Consider the following 16,048-nt stretch of genomic DNA (forward strand, 5'->3'; position numbering starts at 1 on the left):
TAATAGTAATAGTAATAGTTTGTGTTAGCGCCCGGCACCGCCCTTCACCGCGCCCCGCGGCTTTGGGAGGGTCCCGAGTGTGCCTGTTGAGTTTGCTCTTCCTGTTGCCCTGACTTTGGAAAAGTTGAGATTCCTCGGCAGCTGCTCCATTCTTCATGGTTCAGAAATAGTTTCCTAGAGTTGAAAAGGCAGAAGCTGCGGGAACACTTGCTGTATTTTTATTATTATTATTATTATTATTTTGGTTAGAGACAAGTTGAGAGGGAAGGGAGGGATCGGGAGGGCGAGAAACAGACGCCTGCAGCCCTGCCTCACCACTTGCGAAGCTTCTCCCCTGCAGGTGGGGGCCGGGGGCTCGAACCCGGGTCCTTGCTCACGGTAACGTGTGCGGTCAGCCAGGTGCGCCGCCACCCGGCCCCAGAATTACAGCTCTGCATTGTAGTGGTTTGTTATTCCTACACCGGAGCACTGCTCAGCTCTGCGGAATGAAGCTGGGACGGTTGGATCTTCTGCACAAGGGTCTCTTTGCATAGCCGCTATGCCCTCTACCCCCACGGAGCACACTTACTTATTTATTTAATTTTTTAAAAAAATATATTTTTCTTTTGATTTTTTTCCCTTTTTTTTTTTTTTAATGCCATGTTTACTTACTTACTAGGTAGAGACAGAGAGAAATTGAGAAGAAAGGAAGAGATAGAGAGGGAGAGAGACAGAGAGACACCCGCAGCCCTGCTTCACCCCTTGCGAAGCTTTCCCCCTGCAGGTGGGCACCGGGGGCTCGAACCTGGGTCCTTGTGCCCTGTATTGTGTGCGCGTAACCAGGTGCGCCACCTCGGAAACACTTTATTATTATTGGATCAAGGCAGAGAAACTGAAGTGGGGGGGGAGACACCTGCTTGGACCCGGGTCCTTGCCTGCCGTAGTCTGTGCACTTAACCAGGTGGCCACACCTGGCCCAGCAAACGCATTCTATAAGGGGAGTGAGAAGGTGGTGCTGGAGAGTCCCTGGTTCAAGCAACTGCTACACCTCTCCCCTCCCACCCGTAGCAACCGCATTGCAAAAGCTGGAATTTTCCACTGCCTGGCCCCTGGTAGTTACACGGTGTAAAGGGAAGACATTGTTCTGGGGAGGGCGGGTGTTACTTTGTGAGCTCTGGAAGAACTAGCAGTTGACCAAAGGCTAAATATTGCAAGTGGGTGGTATCAGATGTTTTTAAGTGAACATTGATTGAGAAACTGCATGTTTAGTCAGAACTTTTCAGTTATGTTTCTCCTTGCTTCAGATCTCACTGAATTAAAATATATAAAATCATTTTATAGAAACAAGTCATCTTTTTCTAAGTGAAAGAACATCATCTTCTATAGAATGTAGTATGTTAATTCTGAGTAAAACTGTATTTTTTTTTTTTTTTTTTTTTACCCCCCTAACCAGATCACTGCTCAGCTGGTTTAAGGTGGTGGGGATTGAACTGGCTGGAGAGCCTCTTTACATAACCACTTGCTATCTAGGATTTAAAAAAAAAAAAAAATCTTTATTTTGTTTATTTACTTATTTATTCATTCCCTTTTGTTGCCCTTGTTTTATTGTTGTAGTTATTGTTGTTGTTACTGATGTCATTGTTGTTGGATAGGACAGAGAGAAATGGAGAGAGGGGGAGAGAAAGACAGACACCTGCAGACCTGCTTCACCACCTGTGAAGCGACTCCCCTGCAGGTGGGGAGCCGGGGTTGGAACCGGGATCCTTAAGCCGGTCCTTGCGCTTTGCGCTTCGTGTGCTTAACCCGCTGAGCTACCACCCGACTCCCAGGATTTTTTAAATAGAGGAAAATTAAAAAATTGAGCCAGTTGTGGATTTCCGCTTCAAAGACCTGAAGATGACACAAACATATACATGCTTTTCTGGATATACATGTGTGTCTCTGTGTCTGTCTTAGGCCAGCTTTGTTTTTGCCAGAGTGCTGTGAAGCCCAGGTTGAGGATGGTGCCTGGATTGAATTTGGGATTGTGGTGGCCTGGGATGTGGCACAGGGGATAAAGCACAGGGCTCTCAAACATGAGGCCCTGAGTTCAATCCCCAGCAACACATGTAGCAGAGTGATGTCTGGTTCTTTCTCTCTCCTCCTGTCTTCCTCATAAATAAATAAAATATTAAAAAAATAAATAAATAGCATTAAAAAAATGAATTTGGGACTGTGGAGCCTCGGGCATGAAAAATCTGTCACCCACCCTAGACCAGTTTCTGGAATGTAATCAGTGTTGTGTGTGGAAGTCTGAAAAAAGTCCATCTGAATATTCTCTCAGCATCTGGAAAGCATTTTTCTTTGTTTTGGGTTTTTCTTTTTCTTTTGTCTCCGGGATTATGGCTGAGGCCAGGTGCCAATACTACAAATCCACTACTCTGGGCTGCCATTTTTCCGTTTTCTTGGATAGAACAGAGAAATCGAGAGAGAGAGAGAGAGAGACGGAGGCACAGACCGAGACCTGAAGACCTGCTTGTGAAGCTACCCCCCTTGCAGGTGGGGAGCCAGGAGCTTGAACTGGGATCCTTGTGCTACCTCCTGGCCCCCAAAAGCAGTTGTCAGCTAGGAGATTTGTTTTAATAAATGACAGTGAGAGGCCAGAGCACTGCTTAGCTCTGGCATGTTGTGGTGCGGGGATTGGATCTGGAGCTTCCTTGCTGTCTCTCCTGATTCTGACTTTGCATTTTTATGTTTATCTTTGCTTATGAAAAGAAGAATCCATTGGCCCACTCCCCACCTGCAGGGGAAAAGCTTCAGGAGCACTGACGCAGGTGCTAATATCTCCCCAGCCCTCTCACTTTCTCTCTGTCCTTAAAATAATAATCCATTTGTATGATCTTGAGTACCTCTTTACACAAACATGCTTAGAGGAACTTCTTTTTAACAAACAGAACGGACTCGAGATGTAGTTTTGTTGTTTTTTTTTGTTACTCCCTTTTTGCCCTTGTTGTTTTATTGTAGTAGTAGTTGTTGTTGTTGTCATTGTTGTTGTTGGATAGGACAGAGAGAAATGGAGAGAGGAGGAGAAGACAGAAGGGGAAAGACAGACACCTGCAGACCTGCTTCACCGCCTGTGAAGAGACTCCCCTGCAGGTGGGGAGCCAGGGGCTCCATCCCTATGCCAGTCCTTGCACTTCTCACCACCTGCGCTTAACCCACTGCGCTACCGCCTGACTCCTGGAACTTTTTTTTTTTTTTAGTTCCTGGTTTAAACTTTGTATTTTTAACTATATAATCTTGAGATAGAATGCTGGGCTGTTAATGTTTAATCTGTGTCATAACTGAAAGTTGAATGAATGATAGAGAACTGTGTTTTTTCTAGTACTGCATATTCACTTTGTAATGCATCTGCTTCCTCTTGTGCTTTTGGGCATTATGCAGTGTGTGTCTGTGTGTTTAAAGAAAGTGCAGTGTAAGTGAAAAGACATTCACTGGTTTGATGAGTTAAGAAAAGGAGGAAGATTTGGTTAATCTGCAAGAATAGCTGAGCCAAGTCTTAGCCATTTGTTGTTTTCGCCCGGCTGGCTTCACGGGCGGGTAACAGACGACCAGGGACTCATGGTTGAGCTGTGGTTGAGCTGTAGGCAGTATCTCTTTATTCATGCAGGACGCAGCGCAATCTAAGCCGAGCTAAGCTAAAACTAAAGGTACCCCAAAACTCACAATGCTGTCTTTATATGTACTTGCCAAGTAGGGTGGAAACAGGATGTGACATAGAGAGGGTGGAGAGAAAAGTGACTGGTGAAAATCAGAGTGTGACAAGGAGAGGGGGCGGAGCAGGCGAGAATCCTATCACTGAACCACCAATGCCCTGGAGGGAGGGAGGTGCTTGTTAACAGTGGTTATGTAAATAGAATGCAGTGGTTATGTAAATAGAATAGTGTTAAGCAGGGGGGATTTAAACCAAATGAAACAGAAGGGGTCTCATGCATACCAACAGCCATTATGACTGTAATGGATTTTATAAATGCCTTTGAGGAAGAATGCTTTGAGACTAATACTTGGAAAAGTCAAGTTTGGAACCCAGCATGTGCTTTCTCAACGAGCACTTACTGTGCTGCTCTTATCTATACTGGGTGCTGCTGTACATTCGAAGGCATAGTGAACAGAACCTACAATATCACTGCTCCCAGCCGAGTGCAATAGTCAGTTCGTCTTAACTCGCCTTTCATAGTATTTTTCAAATCTTCCCTGCAATCCACAATATACGCGACATTGCAGTCTAATAAGCAATGTTGAGGGGTGGTAAAATAGCTCATTTGGACAACAAATGTGTTTTTTTTTTAACTCATTTTAAAAAATTTATTTTCCCTTTTGTTGCCCTTGTTGTTTTATTGTTGTAGTTATTATTGTTGTTATTGATGTTGTCATTGTTGGATAGGACAGAGAGAAATGGAGAGAGGAGGGGAAGACAGAGGAGGGGGAGAGAAAGACAGACACCCCTTTTGTTTTCTAGAACTTTTATAGTTTTAGATCTCATATTGAAATTTCTAATTCACTTTGAAGTACTTTTTGTATATGACAGAAAGGGTCTTTGGCTTTTCTGTGTCAACTGCTGCTTCCCACTGCCGCTTGTTACGCTGTCCTTTCTCCATTGAGTGATTGCGGTATCCTTGCGAAGGTCATTTAACCACATACTTTCAAGTTTATTTGGGAGGTCTCCATCTGTCTTTTTAGTCTGTTAGTGTATTTATTTATTTTGTTATCTTTAGTTATTTAATAGAGACAGAAATTAATAGAAAGGGGGAGATAGACAGAGAGAGAGACAGAGAGACACCTGCAGTTCTGCTTCACCACTCACCAAGCTTTCCTCTGGCAGTTAGGGACTGGGGGTTTGAACCCAGATCCTCATGCATTAGAACATGTGTTCAACCAGGTGCGCCACCACCTGGTCCCTTGGTCTATATGTTTTTGTAGTGACACTACACTGTCAATCATTTTTATTTCTGACCCTTTTATTTTCTGTTGTTGGAGGCACATTATACTAATGAATGATACCAGTAATTACCACATTCTGAAGAACATGTTGACATAACTTATTAAAGAGAGCTCTAATGTATTCTTTTGCTCCTATAATTTTTAAATATTTATTTACTTATTCCCTTTTGTTGCCCTCGTTTTATCGTTGTAGTTATTGTTGTTGTTCTTTTTTTTTTTTTTTTCCCTCCAGGGTTATTGCTGGGCTCAGTGCCTGCACCATGAATCCACCGCTCCTGGAGGCCATTTTTTTCCCTTTTGTTGCCCTTGTTGTAGCCTCGTTGTGGTTATTATTGCCATTGTTGATGTTGTTCGTTGTTGGATAGGACAGAGAGAAATGGAGAGAGGAGGGGAAGACAGAGGGGGAGAGAAAGATAGACACCTGCAGACCTGCTTCACCGCTTGTGAAGCGACTCCCCTGCAGGTGGGGAGCCGGGGGCTCGAACCAGGATCCCTAAGCCAGTCCTTGTGCTTTGCGCCACCTGCGCTTAACCCACTGTGCCCCCGCCCGACCCCCTGTTGTTGTTCTTGATGTCGTTGTTACTGGATAGGACAGAGAGAAATGGAGAGAGGAGGGGAAGACAGAGAGGGGGAGAGAAAGACAGACACCTGCAGACCTGCTTCACCGCCTGTGAAGTGACTCCCCTGCAGGTGGGGAGCCGGGGGCTTGAACCAGGATCCTTAAGTCAGTCCTTGCACTTGGTGCCACCTGTGCTTAACCTGCTGCGCTACCACCCGACTCCCTGTTCCTATAATTTTTAGAAGATGTTTTATTTGTGGCAGAGAGAGATTTTTACTCTGGCACATGTGAAACCAGGGGTGGAACTCATGACCTCATACTTCGTCGCCCGACACACTGTCCACCTGGCCACCTCCCAGGCCTTAACCTTTAAGATTTCTAAAAAGATTTATTTTAGGCAGAGGGGCAGCCAGAGTCACTACTGCTTAGTTTTGGCATTATGTGGGACCTGGGACCTCGGGGGCCTCAGGCATGTGAGCTGCTGCTCTAACAGGCTGTGCTGTCTGTCTCCAGCTGGCCCTGTGAGCTTTGAAGTAATCACAAGAACGATCTCCTTAGTTCTTTTTATAGCTGTAATTGCAGGGTGCAGAATGATTTATAGTCCTGAAGATGTAAGGGTGTGGTCAACTTGCTGACTCCAGGAGAAAACCTTATGTTCCATTCATGTACATGAATGTTAGACTAGGGAGGCTAGTACGGGTAGTTAATGACTCAAAGTGTGTAAACCAGAGGTCTGGTTTTGTTTGATGATGTGCTTTGAAGTAAAAGACACCAGTGACTAATTTGCATGCGGAAGGTTAATCTTTAAATTGCCATTACTTTAAAGGGGAAGGAAAAAAGTAAAATGACTGAGAAGTTTTGCCTTGTCCTAGGGCATCAAATGATTTAAACCTGAGGTGGAACTTACCAACTAGTCATTCAAGCAGAAGAGAGCTTTTTGGGTGTCTCACTGCAGGTGGGACCTGGGACCAGGGGCTTGAAGCTGGGTCTGTGCCCACATGTGCTGCTTTGTAATGTGCAGTACCCAGGTTCAAGCCTGGCTTCTATGCCATTGAAGAAATTCTTAGTACTGCTGCCCCTTCCACTCTTATCTCTGCCTTTGTTCTTCTTTCTGAAACCAATAAAGTGACAGTTTAGGAAAACTTATTATATATTAAAGAATTTTATTCTTAATGTAGAAGCTAACACAACTTTTGATGGTGTTTTATAGGAGATACCAAGAATCAAATAACTTGGGGCTGGGTGGTGACACACCTTGTTGGACATACATGTTGCAGTGCACAAGGATCTGGGCTTGAGCCCCTGCTCCCCACCTGCAAGGGAAAAGCTTTGTGAGTGGTGAAGCAGGGCTGCAAGTGTCTCTCTCCCTTCTCTTCTCTTTTTTTTTTTTACCAGAGCACTGCTCAGCTCTGGCTTATGGTGGTGCAGGGGATTGAACCTGGGACTTTAGAGCCTCAGGCATGGCAGTCTGTTTGCATATCCATTATGCTATCTACCCCTGCCCTCCATTCTCTTATCATCCTTTTTCCTCTCAATTTCTGGATGTCTCTACCCAATATATAAAGATAAAAAAATTTTAAAAAAGAAATCAAGTAACTTTACTTCAGTAGCCAACTAGGGCTTTTAAAAAGTGGTACAGGGAGGGGGGTGGGTGGTAAAGCAGCTGGTTAAGCACACATGGTACAAAGCACAGGAACCCTGGTTCGAGCCCCCGGATCCCCACCAGCAGGAGGGTCATTTCATGAGCAGTGAAGCACGTCTGCAGGTATCTGTCTTTCTCTTCCCCTCTTTGTCTTCTCATCTCTCTCCATTTCTTTCTGTTCTATCCAACAATGACGACATCAGTGACAACAACAATAATAACCATAGCAGTGATACAACAGCAAGGGCAACAAATGGGGAAAAATAGCCTCCAGAAGCAGTAGATTCGTGGTGCAGGCACTGAGCCCCAGCAATGACCCTAGAAGCAAAAAAAAAAAAAAAAAAAAAGTGATACTGATGTGTTGAGTACACATTTGGAAGATGTTTCTCTTTTTATGTGTCTCCGCAGGTTGTTAATTGAAGGCAGAATAGACATATGGATGAGTACGGAAATTCTCACATGGACGAGTACCGGAACTCTAGTGATGGCAGCACAGGCCCCAGTTCAGAGGGAGCAGTGGAGCAGTCTGCTGACTTCAGTGCTGAGGTCATGAGTGTGACAGAAATGGAGCAGTCACCCGGTGCTTCTCCTCATGTGGACGCCCCTGCAGAAGACAGTGGGATAGCAAGTGCTGTGGGACTCCCAGTGACAGAAACAGAAGCAAATTTCCCTCCAGAATATGAAAAATTTTGGAAAACTATAGAAAATAACCCTCAGGATTTCACAGGCTGGGTATACTTGCTTCAGTATGTAGAGCAAGAGGTGAGTAACTTTTCAGATGGCGCTAGGAGGGCCAGGCTACTCAGCTAATGGCCAGCCAGGTCTTTGTCTTTGTGTGTGTGTGTGTGTGTGTGTGTGTGTGTGTGTGTGTGTGTGTGTGTGTGTGTGTGTGTGTGAAGCTTAGAGCTGTTCCCTTTTATCACTTACTTATTGGATAGAGATAGCCAGAAATTGAGAGGGTAGAGAAGGGAGAGAGACACCTGTAGCCCTGCTTCACCACTCACAAAGCTTTCCTCCTGCAGGTGGGGACTGGGGGCTCAAACCTGTGTCCTTCCGCACTGTAACGTGTACGCTTAACCAGATGTACCACCACCTAGCTCCTATTATTTTATAATTAGTTGTATAGTGTGGGAAGTCAGTAGAGTCAGAGTTGAACGTTTGTAGTAATTTGTGTACATAAGTAAAATTGCTGAATTAAAATTCTAACATAGTAGAATTAGTTTCATACATTTCAAAGGATAAGATTACAGTTACAGGGGAAGAGGCTGCCACCGTTAATTTCACTGAGGTAGTATTTTAGAAATAAAAAACGTTTTTGAGAAAAGTGTTCCAAGAAGTTAAACACCTTGTTTTATTTTCGTCAGAATCACTTGCTGGCTGCCAGGAAAGCATTTGACAGATTTTTCGTGCACTACCCGTATTGCTACGGCTACTGGAAAAAGTATGCAGACCTTGAAAAGCGGCACGGCAACGCCAGACAGTCAGATGAGGTGCGTATCTTGCTGCACAGAGTCACCTCCGTAGGTACTGTGAGCCAGTATTAACAAGCAGACCTTCTTTGTCTGGCTGGCAGTACCTACAGTTTATGGTCAAACAATTTTATAGGGTATTTTATTTGCATTTGTCACTCTTGTGGCATTTGTAGCTAATATCTTCTCTCTTTGTTGGCAGGTGCGTTAAACCTCTACCGTTTGTCAAGCTTTGCAGTGCAAGCCTCTGTGTTACACTGCAGCTTAACAAGTAGGGCAGGGCTTTTCTCTCACTTACATTTATTTCTCATTTTCCAAACAATACAGTTGGTTTGCTAGTTACATTTGCTACGTCTTATTGCATTTTTGGTCAGACGCTGTCATTGATGCTCTAATGGGTCTGTGCCCTATGGTCTGTAACCCAAAGCCTGCCCACACAACCCGGTCAGAATGCAGGGACTGCTGCGCTTTGAAGACCAAGACTGCACGTGGGATCAGAACATTGCCATGTTCTATCCAACCTCCACCCGAATGGTAATGGTAGATATTTAAACAAAATTCCAGTAATTAGTATTTCTAAGGTTCACCGGATAACACAGTGTTGCCTCTCTGTTAAAAATTAATGAAATATTTGAAGTACAGTTTGTTATTTTCTTCTTAGGTGTATCGGCGAGGGCTTCAGGCAATACCTCTTAGTGTTGACCTCTGGATACATTATATAAACTTCTTAAAAGAAACACTGGATGCTGGTGACCCTGAGACAAACAGTACTTTACGAGGGTATGTGAGCCTGTTACTAAAGCCTCTTGAAAGATAGATCAGGAAGAGGTGGCCGGGAAAGGAGCCGGGCTCGTGGAGTGCAGGGCTTTGCGTGCCCGGGTCTCCTGCTTTGACATCAGACACTGCATGCACTGGAGTGTGTGCTGGCTTTTCTCCCCCATGCCCCCTCCCCCCCCTTTACTAACCAGAGCACTGCCAGTCCTGGCTTGTGGTGTGGGGGATTGAGCCTGCCACTTTAAAGCCTTAGGCGTGAGAGTCTCTGCATTCCTATGCTGGTTAACCCTCCCTGCTCTCAGCTCTCTTGCTTTTTTATGTTCTTCAATTCTCTCATGAAATAATTTTTTTTTTTTAATATTTATTACCTTTGGTTGCCCTTGTTTTATTGTTGTAGTTACTATTGTTGAGCAGTGGATTCATGGTAAAGACACTGAGCCACAGCAATAACCCTAGAGGCAAAAAGAAAGAGACAGAGAGAGAGGAGAGGAGAAGCTTCCCATAGCAGGTGGGAACTAGGGTTTTGAACTTGGGTCCATTATCACCTGACGCCTACCAAGGTATATCTTTTTCAACCAGAGCACTGTTCAGCTCTGGCTTATGGTGGTGTGGGGTATTGAACCTGGGACTTTGGAGACTCAGGCATGAGAGTTTGTTTGCATTATGCTATCTACCCTCCACCGATATATCTTTCTTTTGAAGGTTTATTTTATTATTAATGTCTTCTTACTAAGATGTAATTTTGTGATCTGAGATGGAGCTAAGAAGAGCAGCTGCAGCAGCATGGGTGTGCGCGAGCTCAGAGCCTCACCACTGTCCCACTGCCCAGATCGTAGGGCTTGCTTTGTCTTGTTGTCCATTACTCAGCTTTTATAGTGACACCAGAGACTGAAAGTCAAACCGACATACAGTCTTCTTGGTGCTTAGACTGGTTCACTTTTTATGAGAGTGAGACAGACACCAGAGTACTGCTCAGCTCTGACACTTGTTTGAACTTGCTGCTTCACCTTCTTCTAGAGTCGTCACTGAAGGCTTCGCCCGTGTTAGGTGATAGGGTCTGACATCAAAACTTGAATACATTTTATTTACCTTTTGTTCGTGGTGTGAGGTAGTGATCAGGTTTTCCTAAAATCATGTATTAAAGAGATTTTCTTTTTATTTTTTCCCCACCAAGGTTATCACTGGGGCTCTGTGCCAACACTACAAACCCACTGCTCCCGGTGGCTTTTTTTCTTTTGTTTTTTCTTTCTATTTTATTTGATAAGACAAATTGAGCAGAGAGGGGCCAGGTGGTAGCACACCTGGTTGAGTCCACACATTACAATTCCCAAGGACCCGGGTTCAAGCCTCTGGTTCCCACCTGCAGGGGGAAAGCTTTACGAGTGTGAAGCAGGGCTGCAGGGGTCTCTCTCCCTCTCTGTCTTCCTCTTCTCTCTTGATTTCTGCCTGTCTCTATCCAATAAAGATAATTAAAAAGAAAAGAAAAATAGAGCAGAGAAGGGGAGGGAGACAGAGACACCCTGTAGACCTACTTGTGAAGCTTTCCCCCAGCAGGTGGGGACCAGGGCCTCAAACATGCTCAGTCAAGTGCACCGTTACTCAGCTTCTATTTATTTATTTTGGGTAGAGACAAAAATCGAGAGGGAAGGTGTTGTTTTCGACGGGTTATGTTGTTTTCGCCAGGCTGGCTTCACAGGCGGGTAACAGACGACCAGGGACTCATAGTTGAGCTGTAGGCAGTATCTCTTTATTCATGCAGGATGCAGCACAATCTAAGACGAGCTAAGCTAAACTCAAGGTAAAGTAAAACTCACAATGCTGTCTTTATATATACTTGCCAAGTAGGGTGGAAACAGGATGTGACATAGAGAGGGTGGAGAGAAAAGTGACTGGTAAAAATCAGAGTGTGACAAGGAGGGGGCAGAGCAGGCGAGAATCCTATCACTGTTTTACAAATGCCCTGGAGGGAGGGTGGAACTTGTTAACAGTGGTTATGTAAATAGAATGAAGTGGTTATGTAAATAGAATAGTGTTAAGCAGGGGGGATTTAAACCAAATGAAACAGAAGGGGTCTCATGCATACCAACAATTCCCCCTTTCTTTTTAACTAATGGCCATTGTGGGGTGAACAGAAACCTATATCGTACAGGCGTTTTCAAAAGAATTGGCATAAGACATGGAAAACAAAATAGGCGAACAGCAATAACCAGTGTGATGCCAAGGGGAACGTTTCTTGCCTCAAAGGGCAAGGCCTAGCAGGCGAAAGAGCATTTCTTGCCTCTGGGAGCGCTTCATGCCTCTGTGGGCATAACCTAATAAGGAGGGGGAGTTTTCTGCCTCTGGGACAGAGCCTGCAGGCGAGGGAACATGGTCTATAAAGTCTCAATGCAATTGGCTGAAGTTAGTCTTTGAGAAACACAGCAGCTTGTACCAGTAAGTCCGATGGAGGTGTCAGTCCAAAGTAGCTGACCACAGAAGAAAATGCCAGGGGATGAAACGTTGCATGTCTGTCTCGATGGGGAATGTCGGCCACCAGAATTCTGCTTTTCTGTAGAGAGTGAGCTTTGGAGTCTGTGAATCTGTTTCTTCAGGTCCTGCCAGGTCACATCATTGGCTTCCGGGGGCGATGTCAGAGAACAGGGGTCCAAATGGATTTCCGGGAATTCCATTTGAGTAGATGCTTTTTCATGTGAAGACTTGACAGCTGAAATTCACTTACTTGTCAAACAAAACTTGTAGCAGATTAGAAGTTTACTATAATTGATAACTCCATTAAAATTGGAAGTCCTTTCTAGTATGATTTTAAGGTTGTTTAAACAGTTTAAACTCAATAAAATGTGGAAAGGTAAACAGAAGAACCACGGTTAAAAGCCTCAGGCATGAGAATAATTAACATAATCATTGCACTATCTGCCCCACCCATAACTCATACAGTTTTCAGGATTAAACGTTTCAGATTCATGTCAAGACATAAAAGAGAAATCAAAGGAGGGAAAAAACAATTTTTTGGATTGTTTCTGGATGTCTCTAGAAATCATGGCTGCGTCCAGCATTTTTTTTTTAAGTCAATGTCAAACAAAAATTCAGTCATTCAAATCATTCTCTTATGAAACGCAATTTGAACCAGATTATCAAGATCTCACCATGTAGGATTAAGAATCCCCGGAGGGCGTCCTAGTCCAAAAAGCTCCTCAAAATTCCATTTAGGGTGCTTCTGACTGTTCCGGCTGGATTGCTTCAGGCACCCATTTTTAAAAGCGTCTTCCCATCGAAGAAAGAATCCAATCAGGAGAGTAGAACTAACCACGTGTCTCCATACTTGGGAACTACCAGGGTACTCGAGAATGTTCTTCAAATTAGAGTAGTCCTTCTCCATGGGAAACATTCGAGAAGAAGTCCAGAAAGTCCCAGTGGAAATCCCCATGCATATCCCAAGGTCTACGATCACAGTCATAAAGAACCAAACTGTGGCCCGGAGCAAAATGTAGTCCTTTTCCTCAGGAAACATGGGAGAGGGAATCCAGAAAGTCCAAGGAGAAATCTCCGTGCATCTCCCAAGCTTTATGATTAGGGTTACAAGAAACCAAAGTTCCCGGTCAGGGAAACAAAGTGTGGCCCAGAGCAAAATGTTCCAGAGACAGAGTAACTGTCTCATGATGAAACAGTAGAGGCTTTGGCAAACCTCTTTGTAAGTAGAAGAGAAGACCATAGTGCATAGGTAGGCAAAAGTCTTCACTTATCTGGGAGTTGTGCAGGTCCGGCCCCACGTTGGGCGCCATATATTGTTTTCGACGGGTTATGTTGTTTTCGCCGGGCTGGTTTCACGGGCGGGTAACAGATGACCAGGGACTCATAGTTGAGCTGTAGGCAGTATCTCTTTATTCATGCAGGATGCAGCACAATCTAAGACGAGCTAAGCTAAACTCAAGGTAAAGTAAAACTCACAATGCTGTCTTTATATATACTTGCCAAGTAGGGTGGAAACAGGATGTGACATAGAGAGGGTGGAGAGAAAAGTGACTGGTGAAAATCAGAGTGTGACAAGGAGGGGGCAGAGCAGGCGAGAATCCTATCACTGTTTTACAAATGCCCTGGAGGGAGGGTGGAACTTGTTAACAGTGGTTATGTAAATAGAATGCAGTGGTTATGTAAATAGAATAGTGTTAAGCAGGGGGGATTTAAACCAAATGAAACAGAAGGGGTCTCATGCATACCAACAGGAAGGGAGAGAGAGAGAGCTGCACCACAGCTTTACTACTTGTGTCACAGTGGGGACCAGAGGCTCAAACCTGGGGCCTTGTGCATGGAAAAGCAGGATCAGCCGGGCATGCCACCACCTGGCCCTTGTGCCGACTTGTTCACACAGAGAAAGGGTGGGGGGAAGATAGCCAGGCACCAGGGTTTCCTCCAGTGAGGTTGGGGTGGGATGCAAACCTGGTGGCAGGCATCAGGAAGCAAGGCCTCTTCTCTGGGTGAGCTATCTTGCTATAGCCCCAGAAGTGACTTATTTCTGGGCTCTTGAATGCTTTCTGACTGATAGGTGATTGTTACGATCATTGGTTCTCACTGCAGTGTCATAATGTTGACTACAGTAGTTTTACATTCCTATTTTAAGTCAGAAGGATAACTCTGCTGCTCTTCTGTCCTTTCCCCTCAGAATCGTGCTGGCATTTCCCCTTCCGTAGTGACTCCCAGTGGAATCTGCTCAGGGCTGCACAGTGCTTTCTCTGGGCAGGAAGGCTGTTTCCTTTACTTCTCACTTATTTCCTATTTAAAATTTTTTAATATATATTTATTTTCCCTTTTCTTGCCCTTGGTTTTTTTTTTTTTTTTTTTTTTCAATTGTTGTTGTAGTTATTACTGCTGTTGTTGATGTCCTTGTTGGGTAAGGCAGAGAGAAATGGAGAGAGGAGAGGGAGACAGAGAGGAGGAGAGAAAGACAGACACCCGCAGACCTGCTTCACTGCTTGTGAAGCGACTCCCCTGCAGGTGGGGAGCCGGGGGCTCGAACCCGGGATCCTTCAGCCGGTCCTTGGCGCTTTGCATTACTGCCCGGCTCCCTATTTTCTATTTTATTGTGAGCAGATGTACTCTCCGTGATGAATCCACCTCTCCCAGTGGCCATCTTTTTTCTCCTTTTTCCCCCCTTTTATCTCTTAGTCCGGAGTTGTTAGTGAGAGGGGAAGATAGACATCTAGTGGTCTGGGAGGTGGCACAGTGGATAAAGCATTGGACTCTCAAGCATGAGGTCCTGAGTTCAATCCCTGGTGCCAGGTCCTGAGTTCAATTCCTGGTGCCACAGTCACATATGCCAGAGTGATGCTTGGCTCTTTTTCCTATCTTTCTCATTAAAAAAAAACCAGAGAGACATCTGTACACTGTTTCACTACTCATGAAGTTCCATTCCTGCAGACGAGACTGATGGCTCAACCCAGGTCCTTGCACGTGGTAATATGCACCAACAACTGACCCCTTTTCCATTTATTCAAAGACATACTCATCTCAGTGTGAGATATATATATATATATATATATAATCATATATATATGACCCCAGAGTGTGGCTCTGCTGATGGTAGTGCTAGGGATTGAACCTGGGACCTCTAGGTCCTCAGGCAAGAAAGGTTGGCCCGCTAAGACTACACTCATTCCCTGTCAGGATGACTCTGGATGGTGTCAGCACTTCCAGTCCAGCTCTCCATTTCCTGCATCTTTCATTTGTGTTTGTTTATTTTTAATTTTAGTGAGCAGTGCAGTTCAATACTCAGCAGTACCATAGTCCAGAGCTGAGTGGTGCTCTGGTCTTTGTTTCTGTGTCTTTCTCTCTGTATCTCTCATTAAAATAAAGGTAAAATGTTACAAAAAAAAAGAGTACTGTTTTCAAGAAAAATAATGTATAGCTTAGTCTATACTAATGTAGATCCTTTACAGCTTTTCTTTTTTATCAGGGCACTGCTCAGCTCTGGTTTATGGTGGTGTGGGAGTTTGAACCTGGGACTTTGGAGCCTCAGGCACGAGAGTCTCTTTGCAGAACCACGATGCTATCTACTCCTACACCTAAAAGAAATCTTTAAATAAATGGGAAGGGGGAGCCAGGCAGGCGTACATGTCACAGGTAGGGTTCAAGACCCTGGTCCCACCTGCTGGGGAGGAGCGTCACCAAGCATCCTCTTCACAGATCTGCGGTGGGCGTGCAGTGCCACTTACCTTCTCAGACTCCATCCCTGGCAGGAAAGGGCTTGTGAGTTCTGTTAGCATTTACTAAGCAGACCCCCAGGCATTTGTCATCCTCTTACCAGCTTTCTTCTCTTGTTCTGCCTCCTTTCTCTTTATATTCCTGAATCAGAATCCTGCGGAGGCAGTGTCTTTTCTTGAAACCCTCACACATAGTGAGCAGGGAGGTAGCTCAGTGATAGGACACATTTCTGGCATGTTCCAGAGCCTGGGTTCAGTCACCTCACCACGAACAGTGGGGTAGTGCTATTCTGCTTTCTCAGTAAGTGAGAACTTCACGTGAAAACATGCACTTCTGAGTCTTGCACACACATTTCTTTCACATAAACAGTCACTCCAGTTTGAGCTCATTTTCTAACGTTAGTGTCTTTTGTTGTAGAATGTTTTTTTCCTTAGTTTCTTAAAAATTTCC

At 44.6% G+C, this 16,048-nt stretch overlaps 1 protein-coding gene across 4 annotated transcripts in view; it reads left to right on the forward strand.

The window, feature by feature from the left end:
* PRPF39 (pre-mRNA processing factor 39) overlaps positions 1-16,048 on the forward strand; it is a 36,325-nt gene that overhangs the window by 1,178 nt on the left and 19,099 nt on the right. The window contains exons 1-4 of one of the 4 annotated variants that reach the window (XM_060175573.1): positions 8,523-8,650; positions 8,832-8,900; positions 9,004-9,163; positions 9,291-9,409. In XM_060175573.1, coding sequence (XP_060031556.1) covers positions 9,080-9,163; positions 9,291-9,409 — 203 coding nt within the window. In that variant the 5' untranslated portion in view covers positions 8,523-8,650; positions 8,832-8,900; positions 9,004-9,079. Of the gene's footprint in view, positions 1-7,568; positions 7,923-8,522; positions 8,651-8,831; positions 9,164-9,290; positions 9,410-16,048 lie in introns of those variants that run through there. The other 3 variants (XM_007531141.3, XM_016191730.2, XM_060175574.1) reach the window with 3 other exon arrangements.

Source organism: Erinaceus europaeus, chromosome 16 (assembly GCF_950295315.1).
Source record: "Erinaceus europaeus chromosome 16, mEriEur2.1, whole genome shotgun sequence".
NCBI classification, from domain to species: domain Eukaryota; kingdom Metazoa; phylum Chordata; class Mammalia; order Eulipotyphla; family Erinaceidae; genus Erinaceus; species Erinaceus europaeus.